This window comes from Puma concolor, chromosome A3 (assembly GCF_028749965.1).
Source record: "Puma concolor isolate L17-30 chromosome A3, mPumCon1.1.hap2, whole genome shotgun sequence".
NCBI lineage: Eukaryota > Metazoa > Chordata > Mammalia > Carnivora > Felidae > Puma > Puma concolor.
Genome location: NC_141669.1, coordinates 30,442,956 through 30,459,472, shown reverse-complemented (window position 1 = coordinate 30,459,472; position 16,517 = coordinate 30,442,956). Strand labels below are relative to the sequence as shown.

Here is a 16,517-nt window from a genome sequence, read left to right as displayed (position 1 = left end):
AATATTTGGTATAAGTTTCACAGGCTATGAATTTTCTGCAAATATATCTGGAATTAAAAATGCTATATTGGTAGTATAAAAATGTACTATCTAGCATTGTGAAGGGGTGGTGTATTCCATATAATTATTCCCCCTTTCGCTATTTCTGGATGAGATTTTTTACTAACATATATTACTTACATTTCTTATCTCCTTGCTTAAGAAGTAGCTCATGGGACCTAATTTAATATTTTCTTGGTGAATCAGCTTTATGGTAATAACAACTAATCTGTATTGAGTAAGTATGTCAATCATTGTTCTAAGCAAAATACTTGCATTAACTTATTTTATTTTCACTATATTCCTGCAAAGAATTACTCTCCACATTTTGCATATGGACAAACAAGGCACAGAGAGGTTAAGTAACTAGTCGAAGGTCACACAGAAGTAAATGACAACCAAGATTCAAACCCAGTCTAGCAATCAGAGCACAAGCTCTTAATCATCATGTTATGCTGTGTCTTATACTTCATGTATTAAAGTGTGCTACATTGATTTTTTCAATGTCTTTCAGGATCTTTTGAGATGAAAAACAATTCTTTTCCAAAAGGGCCCATTTTGGAATTTTTTCCACGTGTAAATATTGGCTTGATTTTTTTAATTTTAATAAACAACACTTCTTTGCTTTCATTCCTTGCTAACTTTTCATTGACTACATATAATCTTTATGCACTTAACAATTTTTAAATTTTTTTTATGTTTATTTATTTTTGAGACAGAGGGAGACAAAGCATGAGTGGGGGAGGGGCATAGGGAGAGGGAGACTCAGAATCTGAAACAGGCTCTGGGCTCTGAGCTGTCAGCACAGAGCCCAATGCGGGGCTCGAACCCACGAACCATGAGATCATGACCTGAGCCGAAGTCGGATGCTTAACCGACTGAGCAACTCAGGCACCCCTGCAGTTAAAAATTTTGGATGACAACATTTAGTAGGACCGTGTGTAAAATAAGATGTGCAAGAGATCCACCTGGATTTTTATGTAAGTATATTGTATGGTCTTTAGTGACCAGGTCTTGGGACAGTTATTTTGGCCACTAAAATATTCCTTATATGCTTTATTGGTATTATTATTTTTCCAAAAGGCCATTTATTTGGCTATATATTTAACAACTGATGTTGTTCAACGAAGAGCCTCTTCCCAAGTAAAGTGTTAATATATATTCATTAGGTAAATGAGATCGCAGTGTTTTTAAAAAAATTGTCTAATATGTTATGGTTTACAGGTTCACTTATGTAGTTCCCATTTGCTGCTTCGACGCGCAGCCGTGGCTTGTCTCCGCCAGCTCGCCCAAAGAGAAGCTGCGGAAGTCTGTGAATATGCCATGAGCCTAGCCAAAAATGCAGGCGACAAGGAGAACAGTGGTACTAGTAAGTTACCTTATCGGTCATTATTCTTTTTGTTTAAATACTTAACCATTTCACAGGAGTATTGCTCTTTAAGTAACATTTTTGCTTTCAAGGATAGTCATTCTTCCTGTCCTTTTAAATAAAATAAAACCATTATCACTTAGAAAACACCTCCAGTGTAGTTTTTAGAAAGATTTTTTTAATGTTTATTTATTTATAATTTTTTTATGTTTTTATTTATTTTTTAGAGACAGAGCAAGTGGGAGAGGGGCAGAGAGAGAGAGAGGGAGGCATAGAATCTGAAGCAGTCTCCAGGCTCCGAGCTGTCAGGGCAGAGGCTGATGCAGGGCTCGAACCCATAAGCCGTGAGATCATGACCTGAACCAAAGTCAGACGCTCAACTGACTGAGCCACCCAGGCGTCCCATAAATGTTTATTGATTTTTTTGAGAGAGAGACAGAGAGAGAGACAGAGAGAGAGAGAGACAGAGACAGAGACAGCATAAGCAGGGGAGGGGCAGAGAGAGAAGAGAGAGAATCCCAAGCAGGCTCCACGCTCAGCGCTGAGCCTGACATGGGGCTTGATCCCACAACTCTGAGATCATGACCGAGCTGAAATCAAGAATCAGATGCTTAACTGACAGAGCCACCCACATGCCCCCAAAAATTCCAGTATGGTTTTCTTGGTAATTTTACACTTTTACCTTTTTTAAGGTTTGGAGCTAAACAGCATTTAATATCAAGATACTTGTGCCATGCCTTGAGGATGATTTAGCTATATATAAAGGATAACTAACTCTAAGGATGTTGCTCAGTATCACTGATAGACTTCTGGCTCAGTATCACTGATAGACTTCTGGAAAGAGCAGTGATCTATTTGGGGGGTACCTGAAAGCTTTGGTCCCTTTTGAAAAGTGATGCAACTTTTCCTCAAGAAGGTAAAGCTAGAGTAACCAATAAAACAAGAAATGTCAGTACATGTTTGGGTAGCAAAAGGTAGATCTTTGCTTTCTTCAATTCTTTCTGTTTTTGGGGGGGTTTTATGTATAACTTGAATTTCATACTTGGTCTTCTGGTCCCTAGGGATTGGTTGCTTGGGAACTTTTTCAGAGCTTAATTGACAGATATTTCCTTATTGTGAGAGAAAAATTTTTACTTACAAGAGCTTTCAAAGGCATAGAAGTTGCTTGGGTACTAAGAAGCAAGATACTAAAATATCTTCAATTTTAGCATAGTGTAGGAGCTCTATTAACAAATACACTGTATTGTAGAAATGTGAAAGAAGCTATACAATAAACATTATTGCTTTTAAGAGAGAAAACATAGAACCAAAAGTAATTACAGAATATTCCTGAATAAGATATAAAATTTTATTTTAATTTTTTAATTTTTATCTTTTTTAAAAATCGAGGAGTTTATTAGAGAAATATGAGAGGCAAAGACACCCCAAGTGACAGAAAGAAAATTCTGAAAATGTCCCTTCAAGCCAAGTGGGGGCCTGGCCTTGACCTCCCCAAAAGGACAAGAAACTGGTGGGTTACCAACAACATTCTCTGGTGGCCACCTTGCCAGGGCATAAGTGTTCTCAGCCAGCACCGCTCCACTCCACCCCCCTCCCCTCCAAAGGTGGAAAGGAGACAAAGACTGTTTATAGAACCAATGCAGAGGCAATGGGAGCTATAAGGAAAGTCTGAGAGAGAGAGAGAGAAAAGGAGGTGGGGAGGACCTTAACAAAGAGTCCCAGGCGTTTGGCTCTGCACGGCCTCAAATGCATTGACAAACAGTTCTACAAAATGGTTACTTAAAAGGCAAAATGCCTAATGTTGTTTCTGAGAGTGCCCCTGGACTTCTTCCCACACGCCACATCACACACCAACGTATGTGGCAGGGCCCAAAGGCCACGCTTTGGAAAAAAGTAAAACCAGAATAAGCCCTGTTGCTCTTTAAGGAGAGAGGAAGGAGCGGAGGCTGTTGGGGCCTTTCCCAGGTACGCCTCCCAGCGCATGGCATGGTGCTAGGTCTCACCTTTTGTCACCCGTGCTTCAGTGTACTCTAGTCTCTGTTCAAAGGCTGTCAGTTTCTCGTTTAGTGTTGCAAGTCTTGAACAACAAGATGTATCGAATGAGTTGAGAAAGTCCACAATTTGTTGATGCTGCTGCTGATAACCTCAGTATACTCCCAGTTCGCTCAGTCCTGCTGAACCTCCCACAGTACCGATCCTCTTGACCCACCATGGCTGCCCAAGATACAAAATTTTAAAACGTTTACATTCAGCCACCATCATTGAAGTTGAAAGACAAACTAAGAGGGGGAAATATTTGCAAAATATATTTATTGCTTTATTTATTGAAGTGTGTATATTTATGTTTTAAAATTTTTAATTTTTTTAATGTTTATTTATTTTTGAGAGAGAGAGAGAGAGAGAGAGAGAGAGAGAGAGAGAGGCAGAGCATGAGCAGGGGAGGGGAAGAGAGAGGGAGACACAGAACAAGAAGCAGGCTCCAGGCTCCTAGCTGTCAGCATAGAGTCCAACGCAGGGCTCGAACTCACGGACCGCAAGATCATGTCCTGGGCTGAAGCCAGACACTCAACCAACTGAGCCACCCAGGCGCCCCTGTTTTAATATTTTTAAAGCTTAAAAGCTTAGTGTGTTGGGGGTCCTAAGACCACCCCACATTTGATGATGCAGTAGGAGGACTTAGCATATAGTCGTGCTTATGGCTATGGTTTATTACAGCAACTGGATACAAAGCAAAATTTGCAGAGGGAAAAGGTACTTGGGGTGAAGTCTGGAGCAAACCAGGCTCAGGTTTCCAAGCGCCCATGCCCCATGAAGTCACACAGGAGCTGCTTGACTCCCCAACAATCTGTTTTGACAACACACACGAAATGTCTACCAGGGAATCTTCTCAGAGACTCAGTCCCCAAGGTTTTTATTGGGCACTGGTTGACAGGGTATGTCTGCCTAGCATGTTTCAAAAGCCCAGATGTTCAAAAGTCAGGCGGATGTTTGGCATAAACCATACTGTTTGTACAAACAGGTTAGGCGTAGTGAGCCACTTTTACCAGGAAATGGTGGGAACCCTCCTGAAACCCAGTTCTCTCAGATGCTAACAGAGGGCTAACCTGAATATCAGGCCTTACTAAGTATTCTCAGGCCTGCTATGTTAACTGTCTTCTGCATCTACAGAAATCATGAGAGCATAAGAAACATGTTTATCCAAGAACAAGTATCAACATAGGAAATATTTTCAACCTCCAGTGATTAAATAATAATTAAGTTATAAGTCAGTGCAATAATAAGATAGCATTTTTCTTTTATGAAACTGACCAGACTAAAAATAATGATTATAACTAGCGTTGGGAGAGGTATGAATAGAAGACAAATGTCTTACACTGCAGATAGGAAGAAATGTAAAGTCATAGAAATTTTTTGGATTTGTCAGTATTTTTTGTCAGTTTACCCTTTGACCTAGCAATTCCCCTTTTAGGAATTCATCCTCAATGAGTTAATCAATGTTCTCTTAATTCAGTGGTTTGCTATGTAGCTATGAAAATTCATGTTATAGAAGTATAATTCCTGATATGGGAACATATTACCTGCTGCTAAGTGAAAATTAAGCTTCTGTGTCTAATTTCTCACTAATGTTCTCTTTCCTTGGAACCTTTTCTTTTGACTTTTCCTACTGTCTGAATTCCTTTCATTGTGGCTGTTTTCTGCAGACACCCCTCATTTGTCTTTGGAGTGAGTCAACTAAAAGAGTCACTTTTCAGTTTCCATCCATCTGTCTCACTCTCTTCAAGGTTCAGAGGACTTTAGACTTCGGAGCTTGCAGTATTCATTATTATTATTTTTTTTAATGTTTATTTATTCTTGAGATAGAGACAGAGCATGAGCAGGGGAGGGGCAGAGAGAGAGAGAGAGACACAATCCCAAGCAGGCTCCAGGCTCCGAGCTGTGAGCACAGAGCCTGACGCAGGGCTTGAACTCACAGACCATGGCATCATGACCTGAGCCAAAGTCGGATGCTTAACCGACTGAACCACCTGGGTACCCCCACGGTGTCCATTCTTAAGGCTACCTGTTGTACAAGTTTTGCTGTTTATAAGAACAAAAAGATTTTCAGATAAAGCAAGACATTTACTATCTTATAATAATATTGCTTTTTTAGTTGAAGTATAAGTAACATACAATGTTATGTTAGTTTCAGGGATACAACGTAGAGATCCACAATTCTGTACATGATGAAGTGCTCACCATGATAAGTGTAGTCGCCATCTGTCATCATACGACATTATTACAATATTGTTGACTGTATTCCTTGTTTGTACTTTTCATCCCTGTGACTTACTTTATAGCTTGAAGTTTGTGCTTCCTAATCCCCTTCACCTATTTTATCCATCTCACCATTCAGTATTACTTTTGGATTGTATGTTTCTTGGAAAGGACTTTCCCAGTTTTTAAGTGTTCGTATAGCATATAATCCATTTATGATTTGTGTTCTGGCTTTATAAAGCCAGATTTTTAAAAATCTGAACTATAGGACTGAATGAATTTCAATTTGTTCTTCCAACAAATATAGCAGTAATTATTTTTTAGGCCATTAAATTCAATCTACCTAGAAATATATCTCTTTCCCACACTTTTTCTTTTTTACGTGAAATATGTATCTATTTAGCATTCCCTGGAGATTTGTTTAAACTACCTCAGAATAATCAGTCTTAAAGATCAGATTTATTGTCAGATTAAATTCTAAACCTAAGGATATGTATGTAAACTGGAGAACATAAATTGTATGTGTAGCTAGCTTGTTTTGTTGTAATCCTGAATTTACATGTAAGCGTTGGTATTTAACGTAATTGTTACCTCTAGTGTACAACAAAATCCTGTACAAGTTCATTTATAAAATTTGCTTTTCAGATGTCAGTCCTTTTGCACCTGGAGTTAGTTCTCGAAGTGATATCCATTGCCGGCACCAAGGTGTTAATATAACAGAAACTGGTCTTGAAGGGCTTCTTTTTGGAATGCTAGACCGGGAGACAGATAGAAAATTATGTTCTGATATTCACGATACTTTGGGGCATATGCTGTCATCACTGGCTGTAGAAAAACTTTCGCATTGGCTAATGCTTTGTAAAGATGTCCTGGCAGCTTCTAGTGGTATGTATTCAATATATAAAATAGTGAATATTTTCCCTCTCATATACATTTGTATGTGTAAATATATGGATACAGATACATAAAAAGATCTATAGATACATAGATTTAAATTTGAGCTTGCATTTAAAAATACTAATACATTTTAATCTATAAATCCCTATATAAATGTTGAAGGTTAAATTACATTACAAAGTAATATGCTTTCTTTGATTTGGGGGAAACAGCTAAATTCAAACTAAATTTTCATGTATGAAAACCCCCAGTTACTCCATAGTTCAACATAGTATGTAAAACTAGTGAAATATGTAAAAGGCTTTTATGTTACCCTTTGCTTGGTTTCTGATTGTTTTTTTTTTTTTAACTTACCAATTCTACTGTTTTCAAAGGAATGAGAATTTAGTCCTTTTTTATTAACAATCTTCTAACATGAATGCAGGTTCTATAACATCATTTTTGCTATATGGAAATTTGTCATAATATGCTGTTTTTTGTTATAGATATGAGCACTGCAACTCCCTTAAGTAGTGGAAAAGATGAGGAATCTGAGAAGAAAGATGAAATGGATGATGATACCATGTTCACCACACTAGGCGAAGAAGATAAATCAAAGCCCTTCGTGGCACCTCGCTGGGCCACTCGGGTGTTCGCTGCCGATTGCCTGTGCCGAATCATCAATTTGTGTGAGAATGCAGACCAGGCCCACTTTGATCTTGCGATGGCACGTTCTGCTAAACTACGAAACCCTACAAGTAAATTTAAAATCAGTACTTCTTCTATAGGTTTGAGATATTTTGCTGCTAGGTAACATGCTTTAGATTCTGCCTTTCATGTCTTGCATTCATGTGCCTTTTACCTTTGTTTTCTGTCCCCTAAACATACTACCCATCTTCTGCTTTGTATTTGGAAGATAAGTTGAAGAAAGTGGTTCAAAGGTATATGTCTACCTATCTTAAGGTAGATGTATCTTAATCATGTCCCCTCAGGGTAATAATGACAGTAATTTACATATCCTTTGTACCTTGTCCTAGGTTTAGCACTTCAATATTAAAAGATAGAGCAACGCTTTAAGGTGCATAAGCAAAGTGAATTTTGCAGTCCCCAGCCATGGAGAATGTCAGAATTCATGAATGCTATCATTCAATTCAACTCAAACTCTCAGATTTCAGAAATGCTGCTAGGTAGTTTTAAAAAAGTGAAAATTGTTGGTTACTGAGACCTGTCACTTTTTTATATTTTATGACCTTTTTTATATCCCATAATTCCCTGGATCCGATATTATAGGGAGTTTGCAAAGAAATCATCGCATCCAATATCCTCATTTTACAAATGAGAATCAGAGAAGCTGAGGGCAGTAAGAGAGTAATAGACTCTGTCTCGTCATTTGTTGTCTCTTCGTTGCCCTGTCATTTTCTTACATATGTAAAGACAAACTGTATATGTTAATAGTATTGAAGTCTGTACATTAAAATGCCTTCCAGTTTGTTTTGTCACTAAATGCCTTTCAGTTTACTAGAAGTCACAAATGCATTAAAAAACAAAAGGTAAAACAGTACTCCATGTATAGAATGAATCTGAAGGTACAGTTATCAGGAAAGCACAATTATCATGAGCACAGTGTCTTTATTCTTGTCATTATTTATCAAATATTTACCAAATCCTGTTCTTTGCTACACATTGGGGATACAAAGAAAAAGAAAACAGAGTCCACATCCTTGAAGAATTTCTAGTCTAGAAGACAAAAAGCCTTGTCTCAAACAATTACATGTCCCATAGTGGTATGATGGAGTATTTGGGGAACATAAAAAAAGTAGTGTTCGTTTCCTGAAGAGCCAGGGAAGATCTCACAGAAAAGGTGATTTTGAAACTGGATTTTAAAGACAGAGAAAAGATTTTGCAGGTAGAAGAAGCTGATTGTATTAGTGTTCTATTGCTGCTGTAAGAAAAGACCACAAATTCAGTGGCCCTATCCTATAGTTCTGTAGGTCAGAAAGTCCAACATGAGTCTCCCTGGCCTAAGATCAAGGTCTCAGCAGGGCTGCATCCCTTTCTGGAAGCTCTAGAGGAGTCTATTTTCTTCATAGCTTCTGTCAACTGCCTGTATTCCTCGACTGGTGGCCCCCTTTCTCTGTCTTCGAAACCAACTACATTGGCTCTCTCAGTGATCCACCTTTAGTTGTCACACTTCTGACTACAGCCAGAAGAGGTGCTCTGCTTTTAAGGCACATGTGATTAGATTGGGCCCACCTGTTAAATTTGGGATAATCTCCATGTACAAAGTCCCTTTAACATTCACAGGTTGTAGGGATTAGGGTGTAGAAATATTTGAGCACCATTATTCCGCCTACCGCACTGGTTTATTATAAGCAAAGAAAGTAAGAGAATTTGTAAAGGCACAGAAGTATGCATATTACATTTAAGGAAAGGTGAAGATCCTTAAGTTGGCTTTCCTTTCTTTGTGTTTAATTGTTTTTTCTCTCATTATTTGTATTTTGTCTTTTTCCCTGCATTCTCAGAGATCCTCACAAGGCTTCCCTTTATGTCATGGATATAATGTTTTACTGTTTTCTGCCCCCCATAGCGGATCTTAAGTCTTCTTTTATGTTTTTAGTTTTCGTTTAATTGTTTTGTCTTCTTCCTTCATCGTATCATATCATTTGGCTCCTTATGATTTTCTGTTCTTATTCCATAGCAACCGTGACTTTGTGCATCCTGTTGAGATGCCAAGTGATTTTCTGTATTTTATTCTGATTTTTATAGAACATTATTTTTTAGGTGCATTTTATTTATTTTGAGAGAAAGAATCCGCACATGTGAACGCACATGAATGGGGGAGGGGCAGAGAGAATCTCAAGCAGGCTCTGCGTGATCAGCAGGGAGCCTGATGTGGGGCTTGATCTCACGAACCATGAGATGATGATCTGAGTCTAAATCAAGAGTTGGACACTTAACCGATTGAGCCACCCAGGTGTCCCCAGAAAATTATTCTTGAGATTAGTTCTTTCAGAATCTTCATAATCTTTCTTTTGCCTGGGTGTATTTTTTTCCACAGGCTTATTTGTTTATAAATCCTTGAAAGGGTAGAGTGCATATTTGGAATTTGCTCACATTGTGTGTGGGTGGATTGCCCATATTCTCTGTCTTTGTTAACTGGGTGCTTGACATTGGTAGCTGGATGGTGAGCTGATATAACAGCTCTCCAACCTAGATTTCAGTATCTGACATGCTTTGTTCTGCTGGACTGAAAGAGGATCCTTTCTAGTTCCCATTGCCTGTCGTCCTGAACAGTAATGTCAGTGTGTATGAAAAGTTACAGATCAAATAAATGTGCTATCCAGGCTCTTCCTGTATCATCCTTATCTCCCTTTGCATGCACTGTGCTTTCGTTGCACAGAACTACCAGTCCCAGAATATAATAAACCTCTAACAGTCCCCTAATTCCCCATTTTAGAATTTCTGCTCCATGTCCCTTCCCACTCCCCTGCTTTAGGAGTTCATCTCCTAGGATTTGGAAAAAAGAGGTCTTGATTTAAGAAAAGTTGGAGGTAGAGAATTGTGTAGAGAAGCGATAGCACTTTCATTTAGGAATTATTGCCTACTTTTTCGTTGTGAGAGTGCTGTCATTCTAGACCTTTTTAATTAGGTGGCAGAGAGTAACAGAGGAGTAATGGGCCTTTTAATTTACTTCTGGGTTGGCATAATATGAATAGGCCCATTTTAAGCGAGTTCCATTTACCTTGGAAATTTCCTCCCAACTTCTGGCAGCATTTCATTATTCCTGATTTTTATTGGTGGAATGTTTTTGTTTCCCTGAGGTGAGGAAACACTGGGGGCTTCTGACTAAATGTTCTTTTTCTCTCTCCTCTGTTCCTCTTCCCCAAACCAATAGATATTCTTTTTTAAACTTAAGATTCTAAAATAAGAATTTTAGGTAGGCACAGGAAAAAATTAGAAGAACTTGTCTTACAACCTTCACAATAAGAATAACAGCAAAAACCTGTTTAAATAGGAGCTGTTTGGGAATCAGGCTGAAACACAGACTTGCCACTGCTTCAAAAAGACTTTGAGAGTATTGCAGCAGCCTGAAGAACTTTAGAGTACTTGAGCTTGATAAATTATTCAGATGATTTTAGTTGCTATGTCTTTAAATTCACCAATCTTTTCCTCTTTGGCACTAATCCCTAATAATCTTATCCAATTTATCTTTCATTTCCAATATATATATTTTTTAATTTTTACAAGTCCCATTTGTGGTTTTCTCTTTTATTTCTGTCTTCATTATGCTCGGGCTTTCCTTTTCTTTCTTGAATATAGGCAACATGTTTATAATAAACCTGTTTTAGGCTGCCTGTCTGTTAATTTCATCATCCCTTTCATTTCTGAATCTGTTTCTATTCACTGAGAGTTTTTTCCCTTGTTATGAAATATATTTTCCTGCTTCTTTGCATCCCTGGTAATTTTTTTATTACATGCCAGATATTGCAAATTTTATGGTAGTAGTGCTGGATTTTGTTGTATTCCTTTAAATAGTATTACACTTTGTTCTGGGATATAGTTAAATTACCTGCTATCTTTTGAATCCTTTGAGACTTGCATTTAAGCTTTGTTTGGGCAGATCTGGAGCAGCCTTTATTCTAAAAGGAAAAAGTCTTCTCCTTCCTATGTCTTACCTTGCAAAAGTCTTTTCCATAAAGTAGAAGTTGAGAAACTACTGCCTACAGTCTAAATCCAGCCCATAGCCTGTTTTTTTAAATGAAGTTTTATTGGAACACAGCACGCCCATTTATATACACATGGACTGTGACTACTTTCATTCTGCAACACCAGAGTTGAGTAGCTGTGTTAGAAATTATATGGCCAGGGGTGCTTGGGTGGCTCAGTAGGTTAAGCGTACGACTTCGGCTCAGGTCATGATCTCGCACTTCGTGGGTTTGAGCCCCGCGTCGGGCTCTGTGCTGACAGCTCGGAGCCTGGAGCCTGCTTCGGATTCTGTGTCTCCCTCTCTTTCTCTTCCTCCCCTGCTCACGCTCTGTCTCTCTCTCAAAAATAAATAAAGATTAAAAAAATAAAAAATAAAAAGAAATTATATGGCCAGGAAAGCCAAAACTATTTACTATCTAGTTCTTTACAGAAAAAAAAATCTGCCGACCCCATTCTAAAGAATTATAAACTCCTTTGGGGAAAGTTAGGATAATCAGTTACTTTGCTTCAAATGTTATCGCATAATAATGTCATCTATTTTACCATACTGTGTAAAAGGTTTACCAACGTTCTTGAGAAAGTATGATAGATAAGCTTTCTTGAAAGTGTATCTTTGTTATTTTTAAACACAGTGAAATGTATGGAATGTAAGTGCTTTTTTATTTTTTTATTTTTTATTTATTTTTTAATTTTTTAAACATTTATTTATTATTGAGAGACAGAGAGACACAAAGAATGAGCAGGGGAGGGGTAGAGAGAGGGGGAGACATAGAATCCAAAACAGGCTCCAGGCTCTGAGCTGTCAGCACAGAGCCCGATGCGGGGCTCGAACTCACAGACTGTGAGATCATGACCTGAGTCGAAGTCGGTCACCCAACCGACTGAGCCACCCAGGCGCCCCCATAAGTGCTTTTTTAAAGACATTTATTTCATTTCATATTAAACCTATTTGGGCAGAAATTTTCCTTTTTGCCGTCTATTTTATTTTTAGATGACCTGTTGGTACTTCATCTCTCTGACCTGATTCGCATGGCCTTCATGGCTGCAACAGATCATAGTAACCAGCTGCGGATGGCTGGGCTCCAAGCACTTGAAGACATTATCAAGAAGTTTGCATCTGTGCCTGAGCCAGAATTTCCAGGCCAAGTGATTCTGGAGCAGTATCAAGCTAATGTGAGTGAGATACTCTGTTTACTTAAAAACTTAAAATTGATTCTTTGTGTGGTGAGTAAGGGGGCAAGGATTCCCTGGAGAAATGTCTTTGGAGCTTCAACTATATGTCTTTATTCCCATTGTCTGTTGCATAGTTGAATCCCACAGTTGAAGAAACAATAGGATAAAACTATTTTTAAGTTATGATAGCGTATTCATGATAAAACTAGAATAGAAATCGCAGGCTAGCTTTTCAGTCTTGTGTTTAGATGTTTAGCCATGCCATTTAAAAGATAAAAGGACATTCAAAGAGTGTTGTGGATTTGCTGACATTACTTTTATATGTCAAGACTTGATAAGCATTTTTAAAAATACAAAGGGCAACTTTGTATGCTGAAGGATAACTTTTAATAATAGCAGTTAAAAATATTACTGAAAGAATTATATACCTTCAAAAATATTTTTATTTTGTTCTAAACAGAGATACTTTTTTCTCCTGAGATTTATAACTTTGTTTTCTTCGCCTGAGGCACAATAGATATAATCCTGGTAATGATGGGTTATATGAAGACAAAGTTAGCAAGGAAAGAATACACATTTTTTTTTTTTACTGTGATCAAAATCTTCGCTTCAGATACACAACACCTTATCCAAAAGCTATACTCAAACATACATAAAATTAAAAAGTACGAATAATTTTTAATCCATTGTTTTTCCATCATAAGTACTGGTGAGGAAGTTATAGCTTCTAGCCCAGCTGGCTATAGAAAATCCATATTCAACTATTTACTCCCAAATACCCAACCTATCCAAATGAAGGTTTGTTGTTCTGTTTTGCTTTATTTTGACTTTTTATTTAGAAATAATTTTAAACGTACAGAAAAATTATAAGAATAGTACAAAAAACTGTCTTATGCCCTTTACTCATATTTACCAATGGTTATTTTTGCCTCATTTGCTTTAGCATTGATTTTATATTTCTCTCTCTTTATACACACATTTTTTTTTCTAAACCATTTACAGATAAATTATTTAAATCATGTACCTTTATCTTTGAATACTTCAGTCTGTATTTCCAAAGGACAAGAACATTGTCTAACATAGCCACAGAACAGTTCTCAACTTCAGGAAATTCAACATTGATATATTACTTCTATATAGTCTGTCATATTCCACTTTTATCAGTCAAGCCGGTAATCTCTTTTACAGTATATTCTCTTCCACCTTCAGTACAGGACCCAGCACCAGCTCTGTGATTAGTTGATGATTGTACCACCAATACTGCAATTAGTTGCCATGTGTGTTTAGTTACAGAGAGTGACTGAATCCATTTCCAAATGGCTACTGATATATCTTAGTGACTGACTCTTGTGTAAGGGAAAATGTCTCAAATTAGGAGTTGAATGTATCTGATTCCTTGTTCAGTTCATGCACATTAAATTTAGTATATCTAAAAATCAATGACTGGGTTGGCTTATTAAAACTAAAGTTCATGGGGTACCCAGGTGGCTCAGTTGGTTAAGTGGCTGACTCTTGATTTCAGGTCAGGTCATAATCTCACAGTTGGTGAGTTTGAACCCCACGTTGGGCTCTGCGTTTATGCTTCAGATCCTGTCTCCCTCTCTCTGCCCTTCCTCTGCTCGTACTCACTCTCTCTCTCAAAAATAAATAAATGTAAAAAAAAAAATATTTTTGAAAACTAAAGCTAATATTCCTTTACTTATTACTGTAACAATGGTACACAAATGAATATTTCTTGAGAATCCTTCTCTGAAAGCACCTCTTTTTGAGGTAAAATGGCTTCTAAGGTCTTTAAATGACTATGTGAATTTTTGGTATTACTCAGTTATTTAAAGGAGTTGATCCAGTTATATGAGATTCACCCATGAGGTAAATACTGTTAGAAATACATTCAGGAGGGGCGCCTGGGTGGCTCAGTCGGTTGGGCGTCCAACTTGGACTCAGGTCATGATCTTACACTCACAGGTTCAAGCCCCGCATCAGGTTTTGTGCTGACAGCTCAGAGCCTGGAACCTTGCCTCAGATTCAGTGTCTCCCTCTCTCTCTGCCCCTCCCCCACTCGCACTCTGTCTCTCTCTTTCTTTCAAAATAAATAAACATAATAAAAAAAATTTTTTTTAAAGACATACATTCAGGAAAATATAGACAGAATAAAAAAGAATAGCAGTTTTCTGTTATCTCTAGGAGCCTGTGACTTTGTCAGAAAATCTTGTTTACTATTAAACAAAAACAAAGGAAAAAGAAACAAGATTAACTGCCTCTTTGGTATAGCATTCATACAAATTTGATAATGATTATAACCTCCTGGAAAGCAAAAGAAACACAGTATGTTTGAGTTTATTGTAACTGAGAAGAGAGATAAGGGAGATGTGATAAAAAGGAAAGTAACAATGATGTATTTTGTGTGTTTTCATCTCCAAGGACACAAGAGGCTTTATGTTTACCACATATCTTTAAAACAAAACGCTCATATTCATTTTTTTTTTTTTTTTTTTTTAGGTGGGAGCTGCTCTAAGACCAGCCTTTTCACAAGATACCCCATCAGACATAATTGCAAAAGCTTGCCAGGTAAGAAGAAAAATAGGGTTTTCTATAGTTACCTTCTTTTTTTTAATTTTTTTTATTTTTTTATTTTTTTTAACGTTTATTTATTTTTGAAACAGACACAGCACGAACAGGGGAGGGTCAGAGAGAGGGAGACACAGAATCTGAAACAGCCTCCAGGCTCTGAGCTGTCAGCACAGAGCCCGACGCAGGGCTCGAACTCACAGACCGCGAGATCATGACCTGAGCCAAAGTTGGACATGTAACTGACTGAGCCACCCAGGCGCCCCTATAGTTACCTTCTTTAAGTTAATAGATGCCTTAGAATTTCACCTCCAAGAAAGAAGAGGGAAAAATCAAATAATATTTGTTTTTTATCTTGAAAACACAATAGTGACAGTTTCCTTTTTTATTCTGTATCAAATGATGAAGTAGTAACTTAGTCGCATCCCTTTTTTTGTCATAGCTGAGGAGATGACTTTGGGATACATAGCTTTTATATTATCCAGAAGTAAACAGAGGTATGAAAATCATAAAAACAACTAAAAATTAAAGTAAGATTACAAAATAATTAAATAATGTATTATGAATGATAATTAGGTAATAGAAAATTGTTGGGGGGCGTCAGGGTGGCTCAGTTGGTTAGGCATCTGACTCTTGATTTCAGCTCAGGCCATGGTTAGAGAGATTAGACCCCATGTCAGGCTCTGGGCTGAGAGTGGGCAGAGACTGATTGGGAGCCCCTCTCCTCTCTTCCCCTCCCCCATGCTCTATCTCAAAAATAAATAAACTTAAAAAATAAACATAAAAGAAGATTTTTTTTTAATTAAAAAAACTTTTTTAATGTTTATTTTTAAGAGTGAGAGACCGAGCACAAGCTGGGGAGGGACAGAGAGAAAGCACGAACCCACAAACCGGGAGATCATGACCTGAGCTGAAGTCGGAAGCTTAACCGACTGAACCACCCAGGCACCCCCAAAAAAGACTTTTTTCATCACAAGTTTTGAAAAATTTACAAGTTTCTGGGACTTGAATTTAACAATTTAACAATATGGATTTATGAATTTAACAATATGGAAATTTAATTGTAAAATTAATTGCAGGGGAATTGTTCTAACATTATTACATTTGAAAAGAGTCACAAAAGCAAGCACTTATATTCCTACACTTTTAATAAATTCCTCTTTTTCATGCCTCATTCTGAAAAAGGATTCATGCATTAAACTCCCGTGTTTCAGGAAATCCAATTCTTTTTTTTTTTTTTTTAATGTTTATTATTTCTTTTTGAGGGAGCCAGACCGACAGCTGAGTGGGGGTGGGGCAGAGAGAGAGGGAGACAGAATCCGAAGCAGGCTCCAGGCTCTGAGCTGTCAGCACAGAGCCCAATATGGGACTCGAACCCACAAACTGTAAGATCATGACCTGAGCCAAAGTTGGATGCTCAACCAACTGAGCCACCCAGGAACCCCCGGGAAATCAGAGTCTTTATCTGCTTTCCTAAAGATAGAAGAGAGGCAACCCTCTCCTTCCCAGTTTTCTGGAGTATGGGTTTGGG

General features: G+C 37.7%; 1 protein-coding gene across 2 annotated transcripts in view; it reads left to right on the top strand.

Annotated features, from left to right (window-relative positions):
• The window catches only part of HEATR5B (HEAT repeat containing 5B), a 105,005-nt gene that overhangs the window by 56,700 nt on the left and 31,788 nt on the right, over positions 1 to 16,517 (top strand). For both annotated transcript variants that reach the window (XM_025927392.2, XM_086700366.1), the window contains exons 22-26: positions 1,264 to 1,408; positions 6,308 to 6,547; positions 7,045 to 7,296; positions 12,237 to 12,418; positions 14,918 to 14,986. In XM_025927392.2, coding sequence (XP_025783177.1) covers positions 1,264 to 1,408; positions 6,308 to 6,547; positions 7,045 to 7,296; positions 12,237 to 12,418; positions 14,918 to 14,986 — 888 coding nt within the window. The remainder of the gene's footprint in view (positions 1 to 1,263; positions 1,409 to 6,307; positions 6,548 to 7,044; positions 7,297 to 12,236; positions 12,419 to 14,917; positions 14,987 to 16,517) is intronic.